The following is a 14,493-nucleotide window of genomic DNA, read 5'->3' as shown; positions in this document are numbered from 1 at the left end:
ATGGGGCGCTTCGCGGCTCTTCTTCCCCTCCCGGCCGCCACTCTCCTCCTTCTGCTCCGCTGCGCCGCCGCAGCCTCCCCCGTGGGCAACGAGAGACCCATCATTGGTAAGGGGTGGGAGGTATCGGCCCCTCAGCTGCCGGCGGCCGCTGCCTGGGGATTAGGGGCCGGGCCAGGGTAAGGCGGCGGCCGAGGGCTGCCTCGCACCCTGCCCTCGCTGTCCTGGGGGAGGAGAGCCTGCCGGTTTCTGCGTGGAGAGGAAGGTTTCCCGGAGCGTAGGTTTGCCTAAAGCTTTTATAAATAGTGTTACGCTATACACTGTAAAGTGTAAAAAAACCTTAAAGTAACTATAACTTATTTAAGAGAAGTTGTAGTACTAAATAGTTAAGGCAGGGAAGCTGAGTCTTAGTCGGGTAATGTGTGTTTATTTACTGCCTTGTGACTAGGCGTTGTAATTGATGTCCCATTGTCTCAAGTGTTTGTAATTCTCTCAGGCAGAAACGTGAGGCTGTAACCTGGCATATAGGAAATTGGAGTTTAATTTTTCTTTCAGCGTGTCATATTTGCTGTATATAGCGCTAATTTTCTTTCTTGGACTCTTCAGGGATATTGTCACAGGAATGTCACTTCGAGAAGTTCCACAGATTTGGAAGTTCTTATATTGCAGCTTCATATGTGAAGTTTTTGGAATCTGCCGGTGCCCGAGTTGTGCCAATAAGGTAGACTTTTATATCCTGACAAGTGGGTAATAGTTGTTTAGTGTAAGGGTATCATCTTAGAGGTACAGAAAGCAGTTGTGCTGCTTTTCTTAGTGTTTAGAGCTCCTCAAAGACTATTCGAAGATGCTACAATTTGCAGGGTGTTTTAGAAATCCGAATAAAAGCAGACTGGAACATGCGATTTTTAGAATTTATTCTTACGATATTAACCTTTCTTTGAAAAATATTACTTCTTGTTTACTTGTAACATTACCCTCCATGGTTTGCATCCATGGTTCTTGAAGTTAGCTATATTCAGTGTTGTAGTGCCCCACAAGCACATGTAGATGGCTAGATATATATACACATACTATCTTTTATCACATTCTGTAGTCATAGAATTCCAGTAATGGAGGAAAGCTGCCTATACTCCTTGAAGAAACCAAAGTCCAGTTCTGCTCAAACTATGGGCCACTAACTCCATGTATTGTTGTATTTTGGTTGTTGATTAAAAAATAGCAGAGTGGCAGAGAACTGACAATACTTCGTAGCCAACAGTTAGCTATAATATAGTAAATGCACTGAATCGGATGTTAAAATGATAATTGTCAAAACTTTAAAAATATTCTAATGCAGCTGCAGAAAATCACAGTAGAGTGTATCTGCACAGTCCAATAAAAGCACCAGTTAAGTGCCTGAATTAGAAGCCAGTGTTTCTCACGTAGCTCGTGGAGCTTTCAGAATGTTTTCTGACCAGAAGCTTCATCGATGAACTAAGGCTTCTAATTCTGGCAACTAAGATGCAGCAAAGCTGGACTCTTTGAATATACCCAGTGTATCAGTTCTGCAGGTGTGTAGCCATTGTTCTGGTTTGCTGATGTTTTGCTCATGCTGAGGTCTTTCTCATCTTTCCACCCTCAACTATATCTTTGCTGAAGAACGGGTGTGACCCACTATTTGCAGCTCTGCCCTTCTTGGAGTCAATTGTAAACCGGAGTTGCTGGTGTGCAGGAAATAATAACTGTGCCATTCATATAAATGTTAAATTTAACGAGTGTCTGCAAAGGGGTCTCTGCATACCTAATCCTGAACTGGCAGGACCTTATTTTCAATCCTGTGGATTGAGCTGTTTCAAGTGAAATGTTTCATTTGATTTGGGTCTGGTTTATTCTGTTTAAAGCATGCTTTCTACATATTTTCTGTGTCTCATGTTTCCATTCAATAACAATGATATTTTTGTGGTTAAATAGGTGTATTTCATATGTATTCTGTAACTATTTTCTTGGTGTTTCAGACTAAACCTTTCAGATGAAGAATATGATAAAATATTCCACTCTATTAATGGGTAAGTTTTGAGCACTGATTTTCTGTTGAAAGATGTGATACTTCTGGTTTCGAGCTCTGCTGTATTGCCAGGAACAGTGTCTTTCTACTCTCCTGAGAGGTTGTGCTGAGCACTGCAGACACGTAAATGTGTTCTATGACAGAGAGAGCAGTATTTCATCTGATGTCGGTCTGCTGCCTTCCTCAAGGAGCACATGTTGGATAATCTACAACAGTGCCAATGGTCATCTTGGCATTCTACTCTGCTTGTCTGCCGGCAGACAGAAGTGGCATTATAGTGGTTAACAATTTTACAAGTGAAATAGCCCACTCCTTTATTACTTTTTGCCACTTCCTCATTTGAGCTATCATCTTAATTTTGATATTTAATAACACTTGCTGGGCGTTTCATCCCTGTTCCAACCCTTTCTTCCCTCTTCCAGTCCTTTCCATATCTCCTGTATCACAAAAGTTTCTGATTTCCAATTTCTTCCATCCTTTTCTCTGTGGGTGCTCTCTCTCTCTTGCTACATGAATGGCCCATCTTGCCTGTTGTGATTCTGTGTCTTAGGTCTTTGTTACAGACAAATATTCAACATTTTCAGCTGATCTATGGCAACTGCCCACCCACGAGTTCTTCCTGCATTTTAAATGTGGGATAATGTGATCTAATTTAACAGATTTTAATCGTGGACTAAGGAAGGTCAAAACCTTTTATGTTTGCCTTGTGCTAAAAGCGCACTTTAGAAGAGTTAAATTAGCTGATGCTACACTTCACAGGCTTGATCATATGTGAGCCCATAGCATGTGATTGGGCTACTTGTAGTCATGACATGAGCATCTTAAACCATGAATATTTTTGTTAAGCTTATGCGAATACTAGAATGTTAATCAACATGTGTAGAACTTGCAGATTTAGACCTGTGGCTCTCTGGGGAGATCATTGTCCTCTTATGCTCCACAGCATGCCTTGTACACGAAGATGTGGATCTTCACAGTCTTGTGGTGTAAGCAAGTTTAAGACAGGGACAGTTTCTCCCCTGTGGCTCCTCATGTTGGAGGATTAATAATTTTAAAAAAATTAATCATTTTATCCTTTCTCATGGCTGCCAGCCTCTCTTTGGTTGCCAGAAGGGCTTTCACCAATGGGGTCTCCCATTCTTTCTACCTCACTACCTACCTCAATGCAGAAGAGGGTATTGGGCAAGTAGATCCAGTTCCTATATCCTCCTGTCTTTGCATTGATTGCCAGTTGGGTCTGTGCTATGTCTATCGAAGGATGGTCTATTTTTGCTCTTTTTGCCCTCCACTGTCAGCTCATGGCTTCCACAGTATAGCTGTGTGTAAATAACAAATGAGATCTCTGGAGGGAAGGACTTTCCATTCTGTGGAAACTTAGAATAAGAAAGAGATGCATTGATCTTTCATGTTGTAAGACTTTAGCTTCAGGTTCTTTGCAGTTGGAAATTATTTATTATTAAATGCCACCTTCTTAAAATCATGAAACTTACTATAGAGAGATGGAATTTTATGACTATAATGAGGTACTCCTGAGATAACCTTTGAAATTCACAGTGAACATCATCAGCTCTAACCAGTTAGAGATACTGGAATACAGGTAGTTGCACTTCCATCTGTTTATGACAATGTCAAGTCATTGTCATTGCTACTTAATGGGTTACTTCCTTTTTGCATTAGCCGGAATGACAATTGTTTTTCCTAATTAGTATTGGTCAGGTTTTACTTTAAACAAAAGGAACGGGTGACATGAATTTTCCACCACTTCCAGGTAAGGATCTCCTGATTTGTCTAACTAGATCTCTGTAGGAATCTGTAATGTGGCCTGCTTTGAAAGTATCTTCAGCTGTGTTCATTTTCTGTATTGGCACTGGAGAGTAATCTGATGTATATTTTGTGAATACTGCTCTACTTCTCCACTAAATAATTGTTGGCTTTTGCATGATCCTGAGCATAATTCACCTTAAACCCTTGTGACCGGGTTTATTCTAAATGCACACTCACTTAGCAAATGCTTGGGATAATTTGAGATGTTTGTTGTTTCTGGCTGCTTGTTAGCATCTCAGTGATACAGGTTGCCATTTCCAGAGCACTGAAACATAGAGGAAATCCTTCATCCATTTTGGTTAAAAATCAGCAACTGATGAATGTGGCTTGGGTAAATCTAATACAGTTTCTGCTGCAGTGGGTTAGGGAGTGATCACACATGCAGTTCTGTTGGTTCTACGGGTAATGTTCCAGTTACAGCCAGAAGAGACTTCCTTTATTTCATGTTACTCTCTTTGATGGCACTTGATTGCTTTCCATGTCACTGTGCGTACATGTGAAATCTCTGCTAGACTGTACTGAGTCTTTTTCTTTTGTGGTGGTTGGATTTGGGGAGCCAAACAGAGAATTGCCATTGCTGATTATTTTTTGTGGTGGAAAAAGATTGTGCACTATTTCTTCGAAATTGTCTCTGAGATTGCTTTGTCGTCGTCTTCTTCTACACTAGATACTGTGTGACCAGAGGTTACGGCTGAACATACTTTTTTTTCCCCTTTTAAGGGGAACTTTTTGATCTGTATTGTCTGCATGAAGAAGATCACTCTGCCCAGAGTCACAATTCTTCTTTACTGAAATTGAACAGTATGAATTAAGATTGGGGCCAGGATTTTAAAGTGGTAGGGAGAGCCATCTGAGAGTCAGGATGGGATTTGACAGAATCATGGCATGCAACCCTTTTGTGTGCCAGCTGAAATTTGTATGTTCTGTGTATTTTCTGTCACTATGTTGTGATAATAACCATTCTTCAGTAGAAGAACACGAAGATTTAGGATTTCAGTTATAGACTTAGACACTTAAACTTAGCTGTCTGCACGTGTGCTAGCTGTCTAGAGTGACATAATTAATTGAGTGCTAGTCAGTACAGCCAGTGGAGCCTACAGGGCTGTTCAACCTACCGTCCGGTTAGGTATCTGCTCTAGAAAACAGATTTGAGTCTCCATTGACTTTTCTGACTAGATCCCTGCTGTCCATAATGGAAGCCTAGATGCCTGTCTATAGAATTCTGAAATGTAGGTGTCTTAACCTAGACCTGAATCCTACCCTTAAAACCACTATCAGACCTTTCTCTGTGTACATTGTCCAGGTTTTAGTTTGATCACCATTGCTAATGAGATTCTTGGATGTTGCCTTTCAGGGTACTTTTTCCAGGAGGTGGTGTGGATCTTAAGACTTCAGAGTATTCCAGGGTTGCTAAGATATTTTACCACAAGGCATTAGAGGTAATTACCAAGGAACAGTCTGTTCTTGTTATTGTCACTGTTCAGAGATCAAAATGACAGGGAGGCTCATATTTTCATAGATTTCCATTGGCATCCAGCGTGTTAACTGTAAGCCTGATAATATGTAGCTCATTGTTGGCTTCTGCATAAAAAAAAAAAATTTAATAGCTCAGGATTCAGACTTCTGACACCCTCTCCTATTACATGTTGTGCCATGGTCTTAAACTCCCAAGTTCTTCAAGTGAGAACAGTATCATTTATTCATTGTACCTAGGACTTTATGGCTGTGTGGAATGTGCAATAAAGTAACAATAATGTCTTCCAAAAGCACAGAGTATCCATTGACATTAAATGGTGAACAAAGATATAAATAAATGTAATCTTTTGTAGAAGTTTTATTAGTAAAGGAGGAAGGAATTATAGAGACTCTCAAATAAACCAGTTTACAATAATAAGACCTTAAGGACTTCCTTCACATATGTTACAGCTAGTGAAACACCTTTATTCTCACTTATCTATAAGTAGATTTAAATGTATCTTTGGAGGTGCGGATGAGGGGGTCTACATTAGCATGTTATACTATTTTACCTATTTATTTGGTAGTTGTAAATATAGCAGATTTTTAAAGTGAACACTAGCTTAATTTATAACACAAAAAAGGTGGGAAGAACACTTGAAAGGTTATATTAATTATTTTTAAATATTCTTATGGTTATTAGCTTTATTAAGAAAAGATTGAATTTCTGGGAAAGCTATTTCTTTCAGAGAACTTCAGGGAGGCTCTGAATCCTTATTGAAGATTTAATTCTCTTACAGCATAAAAGGTGGAGTTTTTTTCAGATAGTAATCAACAAATTTTTGAAGTAAAATTTGCATTGTGGAAAGGAATGGAGATCACTGAGCTTTATATACAATCCCTATGATTTGTTAAGGATATTCTGTATTCAGATTGAATAAAAATGTAAATTTCCTTCCTTTTTCCCCTCTTTACTGACTTTATTTTATTTTCAGCTAACGTTGACTAAAATTGCCACAGAAGTCATACTTTGGAAAACTTTGCCCAATTCTAGAGCCATTTATGAATAATGTTTAAACTGTTACCATGGTAGAAGCATTCATTGGCAGTGAGGAATTCCTCTTCTACCCTTACTGCTGACTTTCCAGCAGCAGGCAAGGAAAGCGCAGGCAGTGGTATTCACAGGACCAGTCAGCTGCTGCAATTCAGTAATTGAGGTTCCTGCTCTTCAATCCCCATGGCACCACTGCTGTTCTTCTTTTGTCTATCTTTATTCATGGTGATTGTTAGTCACCTTAAAGCCAAATCTTGCAAAGACTATCTGGCTTTTATGTAAGATGATTAATCTCATTTGTGTCTTTGAAACTGCTCACTGTGTGCAGTGCAACCTGTGTCTTGATATTCAGTATTGGGGTGAGAGTTTCTTGTGGTTTGCAGTACTATTACAAAATTCTACTGGCATTTCACAATGTTTAACTGAATTGCTTATGTCATAACTTCATGATCAGAGAGGCGGGTTTACTACGGTATGTGTACTTCAGGTGAGTAAAAGGCAGAAAATAATTTTTGGTTGATCATAGGTAACTCTTACTAATAAGTTGGGGTTTTTTTCCTGTGCTATTTGTGATGATTGTGTGTTTTGGTTTTCATCTTTTGAGACTTAATTGGTGCTATAAAATATTGGTAGCTTTACTAATGTAAGGTGAGCTACAATAGTCAAGAGTATATTAGCAGGTATGTAATTGACTGAACTTTATGTTATTTTAAAGTGTATGAGGGCTCCTTCTCATTTTCAGATGTTCACAATGAGAAATGACTTGGTCTGTCTCTGCTTTAATATGAATAGAAGATGTGAAATGCTAATCCCCATCCAAGTGAATAGAATTTTATTAACTAGGCACCTAAATGAAATACTGTTTTCTAGCTTTTAAATTAGTTTTTAAAATGTGATGTTTTGAGTGTTGTTTAATATATACTTAGCCTTCAGGCTAATGTTTATTAAAAAAGGGGGGGGCACAAAATGTTTACAGTTTGCTCGTAACTGTTCTTAAACTGTAGTCCATTTTTTTGCCATTAGTGGTTTTATTCCTCACTTACATGAAAGAAGGACAGTGAAGTTGCAAATTCTATTTCTCTAGCCATGCATGATGGGTGGTCATGAAGACTCTGGAGTAGTTAGTCTTCTTTCTGTAAATCTTCATGTTTTGCTCTGAGTAGTAGTAATTATATGGGCATTTATTACCGTGCTATCAGTAATGCAGTAGGGTAAAATTTTTATTCTAAACCTGTCATTTCTGCTTTCTCAGAAATGGCTTTTGAACAGCAGCTCTTCACATATGTGTGTGCGTAACTTAAAAATGTTTATAAACAAGTTAAGAAAGACTACTCAGGAATCCTGAAACATCCCAGTCTCTAATAGGTGCTTACTATCAGGAATAAACTATACGAAAAGCAAATTTCCACTGTGTGTATGCACTGTGCTTAGTTAAGTGACAGGAAGCTAACTGTATTCTCTTTTTGATTTCCTTTTCTCCTTTTTGCTTTCTTCTCTTGCTTTTGCACTTATTCCCAATTTTTATTCTTTTGAAAACGATTGTCACTTTTCATGTTGCCTGAACTCCCAGTTTAACTTTCTGGAACACAGGTCCAAACCTGCTAGTTAAACAAGCATGTATGTATGTCCCTTAACACCATAGCTGTGCTAGTAATAGGATTTATGTTTTCATAATACAGATGGGTGGGCAAAGGTGTATGGACATTGCAAAGGGCTTTTGCTATGTGATCATAACATACTTCATGTAAACATACGAATTGTGATGAATAGGCTTTACCTCAAAATGGTGACAGATTGGTTTGTGACCCTTCTTCTGACTACCTTTTTAATAGAAATGTTGCCATTTTGTTGTTTCTGATTAGGCTGCTTTCAATATTTATTACTTGTAGAACAGAACAGTCAAATTAATGTCAATGTTAGGCTCAGTTTACTGCTTCAACAGACGTGTATATCTCCTACCCTTCATATTTTAGGAGAAAAACTAAGGGAGTCTGTGTTTATTTCAATTGTAATTGAAGAGTTAAAATTTGTCTGTTAGCAATTTGTGCTACTGTAGTAGTTTTACTTCTCACCTACACAAGGGATAGCAAAAAGAGTAGGAAGTTCTCTTCAGTCTTCTTTCTGTAAATCTTCAGTACTTTTTCCTTATGTTGTTGCTTTTTATTTTGAAGGCTAATGATAAAGGAGATTATTTTCCAGTATGGGGAACATGTCTTGGACATGAAGAGCTGACATATCTCACAAGTGGCGAAGTTTTACTTGTTAATACCAAGACAAATGGATTTGCACTCCCTCTGAACTTTACCTCAGGTGAAAAATCCATTATGTCTCATGTCTGAGTTTTGCTGAGAGGTGTTGTATTTTGTTTGTGATAAATATGCAGAGCTGAATGTTTGGGAGGTTTCTGATGATTATCTTGTTAAATTCTTTCATATTAAGTCACCATGACTGTTTTTATGAAGTCAGTGAAACTCTACCACTTCTAAAGCAGAGACGTGAGCACAAGCCACCTGAAACCAACAGCAGTCAGCAAAAAACACAGTTGTGGCTCTTTAAGTTATTTGATAATTTGGACCTACAAAAATAATGTAGGTTTAGGTCCCTTTTTGTTACCGAGTTGAACAAAATTCACGGGTCCAAAACCTATCAAACTTGGAGAGCAGGTAATTTTAAATTTTTCAAATTGCATCTTTCCTAATGATGAATGAATATTAGCATTACTGTCCCACTTGTACAGTATTGAAATCAGAGAGATCCCATAAGATAGAGCTATGCCACTCAGCAACACTGGTAAAATGTGGCCTCTGTTGATACTTTATCCTTTAATTTGTGAGTAATCCATCTGTGGACCATGTAGCATTCATAAATTCTGTCATTTGTGCTCATTGTGAATGAGTGGCAAAGAATGATGCTTATTTTAGTGAGAACTTGGGTAGCAAAGTTGGGTCTGCTCTGGTTCAAGACTGGAGGACAGTGGTAACAGCATACTGGAAACCTGTTGTAGTTATTTCACTGATTTTCCTTGCAGCGTATTCTAAAATCATGAAGTTATACCACAGAAAAAAGTTTACTTTAATGCAGTATGTTATTTAATTTATCTCCTGTTCAGTAGTAGTCCATTTGTTAGCATCTTGGGTAATGGACAATATCCTTTTTTCATTTTTCTTTTTAATAGCTGCAAAAGACAGTAGGTTGTTCAAGAATTTCCCTGATGATGTATTACATGCATTTGCTACCGAGCCCTTGACATCAAACTTTCATATGTGGAGCCTCTCCATGGAGGTATTTGATCATTTTATTTCCTGAACACAAATGCATTTGCTCTGTTAAAACTAGAAATAAATGAGAAAATGACACATTTCCCCCCCCCTCCTCCTTATCACAGAATTTCACAAAGAATGAAAAGCTTCGTAATTTCTATAACGTTCTGACCACTAACATCAATGATGAAGTGGAGTTTATATCTACCATGGAAGGTACGGAAATTAATTTCCTTTGTAAGCTGTGACTGTAACAAACTAGTTCTTTACAGGTGTTGTGGCATTGTTAATTTGTACCGCAAGCTTGCTGTAAGAATAGCAGGATGAGCATCAGCCCTGTTGGTGCTCTGGCCGTGAGGAACATACTCTGTTTGCAGGAATATTTACCTTTTGAGTACATAATCTGTGAGCCTAATTACTTACTTCTCTCGCCCAGTGATAACGCTGTTACACTTTAGCACTGGAATATTCAGCTGCTGAGATGTGAAGTGTACAGCACTCGTCCTGTAGTAGTTTAATCCCTCCACTGTGCGGTGTGCCGCTGTTGCACCTTGCTTTCTGCCTGCCTGCTTATGCTCACATTCCTGTGATGCTCTTGTTTGTTTGCTGTATGGGAAGAGCAGTTCAGGGTACGGAGGTAACAGCAGCATCCCTCATTACTTTAGCGGCAATACTGGTAATTGCCCTCCTCCAAAAGCCTTTTGCCTTGCTTAGCTTGTGTTGTGTATGCTTTGCACCAGGCTTGCTCAGCTCAAAAAACAAGTTACCTCTTTAGAGAGCAGTTTATCTTGATCAATGCACTACTAGATGCTCTGCAGTAAGGCCCAGCTGCCGACCCATGGTATTCCTCTGTATGGTATAATGGCTGTCCTCCAGATGAGGAGAATAGCAGTTTGATCAGAAAACCTGATTAGGCTAATGACAGACATCTCCCGTGCCTGCAAGCGGTTTATCACAGAGCAGTCATCAGCTGCTATGCTGCAGTTCTTTGTAAGAGACTTAAGGACTGGCTTCCCCCTGTGTGAATCAGGCCTGGCACAGAGCAGATGGGAGCTGCCCCTAGATTGACTGGGCCTTCAAGGAGATCCTAAGACTTGGATCTGTCCCATGGAACTGCCAGGGATATCCTGCATGGCTGTGAATATCGTATGTTGAGTGATGCTGGCAGTAGATAGGAAGTTTTGAGACTGATACAGGCATAACATCATTTTTGTGTGTGTGTGTGTGTGTATATATATGCATATATAAAAATTTTGAAATGAATAATCAAAAAGTGATGTACAAGTATCTTGCATGGAATGAGACCCTTCTTTTATAATATCCCCCTTTTTTTTCCTTCAGTTTTACTGTGACTTTAACAGTTTCAACTTGCTGTTTAGGCTTTTATGAAACTGTTGATAAGCGAGGTAGTATGTAACTTACTCTTTTGAGTTTCTTTTGCAGTAAGACTAAGCACATAATTCTGAAGACGTAGACCTTGTTTACGTGCTTTGTGTTGTTTGCAGCATACAAATATCCAATTTATGGTGTACAGTGGCATCCAGAGAAAAATCCTTTTGAGTGGAAGAATTCACCAGGCATTCCACATTCCCCATCAGCTGTAAGAGCAGCATATTATATAGCTGACTTCTTCATTAATGAAGGTAAAATGTTTATTATCTATAAATGTCGCTTTTTAGAGTGAATCATTAGTGAAAATCTTTGAAGATGACAGACCTCTTCTTCAGTTGTCAAAGTTCAGTACCTCTTACTGCTTTCTGAGAAGATTACTCTGCAAGCTTTATAGGCTTATAAAAAACAAGAGATACTAGAAATAGAATGGCTTAGTAGAAGTGACATCAAAAGGCCAGGCATTTTCAGTAGACTGGCTCAAAAGCCTTATTTGTGCTATGACTTTCTGCAGTTTCGAATGATCACTGTAGCATTTTAGCCTCCCTTGCACAAAGACAATGAAATTAAAAAATTCTCCACAGGTTTCTTCAGTTCCAAACTGAGTTAGTCATTCAATGTATTCTCAGCTTTGCTTGCAAAATAGATGCACCAAGATTATAAAAAATGCTTGGGCAGTATATGGATGTATCAAAGGGGTGCAATATAGTGTCCAACAGTTACCTACTATAGAAAGCACAGAAGTTTTTGAATCTTACAGAGCTTCTGTTTGTTTATACCCTAAGAAGCTGGAAGTAACGTGTAAAATTTTGATGATTTATGACACTTGTGGTCTATTTGCTGTAAAAAGGCAGGATACAAATACAGGAGTATTTGAAGGGATCAAACTCACTTTCTTCTTTTATTTATACTTACTAAGCAATTCTGCTGAAATACCATTTTTCATATTTCAAATTGACTATTTTTGAAATTGTCTTACTGATCAATTTGGACTATGAAGAACATAATCAATAACCTAATTGAGTTTGGTCTCTTAGATTTGATCTCTAATCAAAAGAGTCACCTAATTGGAGAAAGCAGACAGTGATTTAAAGAAATGCAACTTGTGCTGGCCTGGTCAGTGAGAAGGTAGAAATAAAAGTTGTGCTTCAAAGAAGTTCAAGGCTCTTTTTTGCATAATGTAGTCCTACTCCCCTTTGCAAAAAGGTAGCAAAAGCATGTAAAAATCCTTGTCAACACCCATAAGCTTCCTGTATTTTAATAGGGTACTTAGTCTCCCCTAAGACAAAAATAAAGGGGAATAGGAGAAAGTATAGTACGAGTCTTATGTTTTCTTTTGTAATCTAATACTAGAAGGCAGCATGTTTTCTAGTTTTTTTTGCTACATGCACTAGTATCTGTCTGCACACTATTACAGGCAGAAGTAAGCTTGCTCAGGCCATTGTCCAAGTAAATGCAGCAAAATAAGTGCCAACTCTGCCTGTAAGTCGTGTTGAGACACAGTGTATGAGTTCTTTTATATAAGTGTACACACATCGTGAACTTGTGCATAGTACCACACAGGTGTGACACTAGCTTTTGATCTGTTGACCTTCAATTCTAGCAGAGCAAACTTGTGTCAGCCAGCGTATGTGTATAACCCTCATCTCATATACTGAATCATGAGTTATTCTTCATTACCTCCCAGTCTGTGTACAGCTGCTCCTACCGAGTACTTCATATCATAACGTTGCAATGAGTAAATGATGTTTGTAGCGAATGTAAGGCAGAATGTCTTCCTTAATTTTGAAAAGAAGCCACAGGGAGAAAAAACATAAACTGTTTTCAGCTGGCAAAAATATACTCATCTATGATCACGTAATAACTAAACCATCCTTCTGAAATATCATTTTCATATCCATCTGTCATTAATTTTAACTTGTGTAGAGTTGCCACTGTGATAAATGAGACAAAGATTCATTTTTTATTTTCCTTACCAGCACAGTCTGTGCTAACACTGCAACTTTCAGTAGGCTGATACTCTGTTCCATTTCTTTCAGTATTACAAGTACTGGTATCTCTGGTAGATACTGACAGTACCTCATGGATAAATATTTTTGTACATCTTGGCTTTAATAATTAAAGCCTACCCTCCCCAGTAATAAAATACGATGTAACCAGCTTTCTGAAGATGTTTCTTCAAATACTAGTTACTGTAATTCCATTTACTGTTACGCTACACAGAGTAACTTACTTAGCCAAGAAACATATTGTCAAGGAGGAGAACAATAAAGTGATCTGTATGTTTACAATGTTTTACAGCCCGGAAGAGCCTGCACCAGTTCCCTAGTGAAGATGAGGAAACAAAAGAATTGATTTATAATTATACTCCAGTTTATACAGGAACATTTTCTTCATTTCAGCAAATCTACTTTTTTGATTGAGTACCGTGTCAAAGGTGCAGTGTTGCTATTTATAAATGGAATTATTTGCCAGCATTGTGTAATTAAGCTAATATAGTGCACTGCACGTGACAGAAAGCCCAAACAGTTCTCTTACTTTACAGTGATTTATCCTGTGTTTCTTCTGCACTCTTGGACCATTAATATAAAATTTACATTCAATAACGTAACAATTGTCCTGGATCATACTTTAAGGCAAGCTACAGAAAAATGCATTTTTCTTCCAGGGAGGCGGTCTTGATTGAGCTTATAAACTTGGAAGTAATCAGGTTATTACAAGGAAAAACGCTGTGTTCATATATTTTAAAATGTGAATGTTATCTTTGTAAAATGTTGTGAACTGTGATAGCACTAGAAGCATAGGTACATTGCTTAGTAAAATCCTGTCTTTTCAAATCACTTACATGAGACTTCTGATCTCTGATCTTGGGTTTTTTTGTAAATCTGTGCATGTAACCAAGTTCTTGACAGGGGCTATTTTGTCATTTGAAAAATTGACCAAAATAGTAAGGAGGCATGATTGCAAAGAGACATTTTTGCCTAAAAAGCACATGTTATATCTCATTTATAAAACTCTCTTGTACATTCAGCATAATTTGGAGTGCTTATACCTTGTAAGGCCTACATAAATATGAGGATGCAGTGTAAACGAAGCATTGCAAATACCAGGTAGAATAAGTAAGTTTGGAGGGCATAGCTAAGTGCTGGTTCCACTTTCTGTTCTTTTCAAATTCGGCTTTATGTATCTTCCAAGAATTTGTCTGAGAGTAACTGGAGTCAGCAGACAGATATGAGATGCAGATGTCCATTTCTTTGTTTCTTTGTATTTGAAAGAATCTAAACCCATTTTTTTTCTCTCTATGTAGTCTGACTTTTCCTGTAGCTACTGGATGGAATTCTCACTTTGAATCAAAAGGTAGTTTGCCATTAACTTAGTAAAGACAATAGTTTCTTTCTGTCTTGTTGGATAGTTTAATGCAGCTAGAATTCAAACAGCAGATGAATGTATATGAGAAACCTATTAATGTT

The 14,493-nt window shown here is 38.0% G+C and overlaps 1 protein-coding gene across 1 annotated transcript; it reads left to right on the top strand.

Annotated features, from left to right (window-relative positions):
• Nucleotides 1–73: 73 nt before the first annotated feature.
• On the top strand, nt 74–13,857 carry GGH (gamma-glutamyl hydrolase (conjugase, folylpolygammaglutamyl hydrolase); the record flags this gene model as incomplete). The annotated part of the gene is made up of 9 exons (XM_010289895.1): nt 74–106; nt 604–718; nt 1,992–2,042; nt 5,220–5,304; nt 8,546–8,684; nt 9,550–9,656; nt 9,760–9,850; nt 11,140–11,277; nt 13,325–13,857. Coding segments are annotated over 9 exons (881 nt in total), but the record flags the coding sequence as incomplete, so codon positions are not given.
• Nucleotides 13,858–14,493: the final 636 nt, after the last annotated feature.

This window comes from Phaethon lepturus, unplaced genomic scaffold, assembly GCF_000687285.1.
Source record: "Phaethon lepturus isolate BGI_N335 unplaced genomic scaffold, ASM68728v1 scaffold4986, whole genome shotgun sequence".
Taxonomy (NCBI): Eukaryota; Metazoa; Chordata; class Aves; order Phaethontiformes; family Phaethontidae; genus Phaethon; species Phaethon lepturus.
Note: the sequence above shows the minus strand (reverse complement) of the source record. Positions and strands in the feature narration are given on the sequence as shown.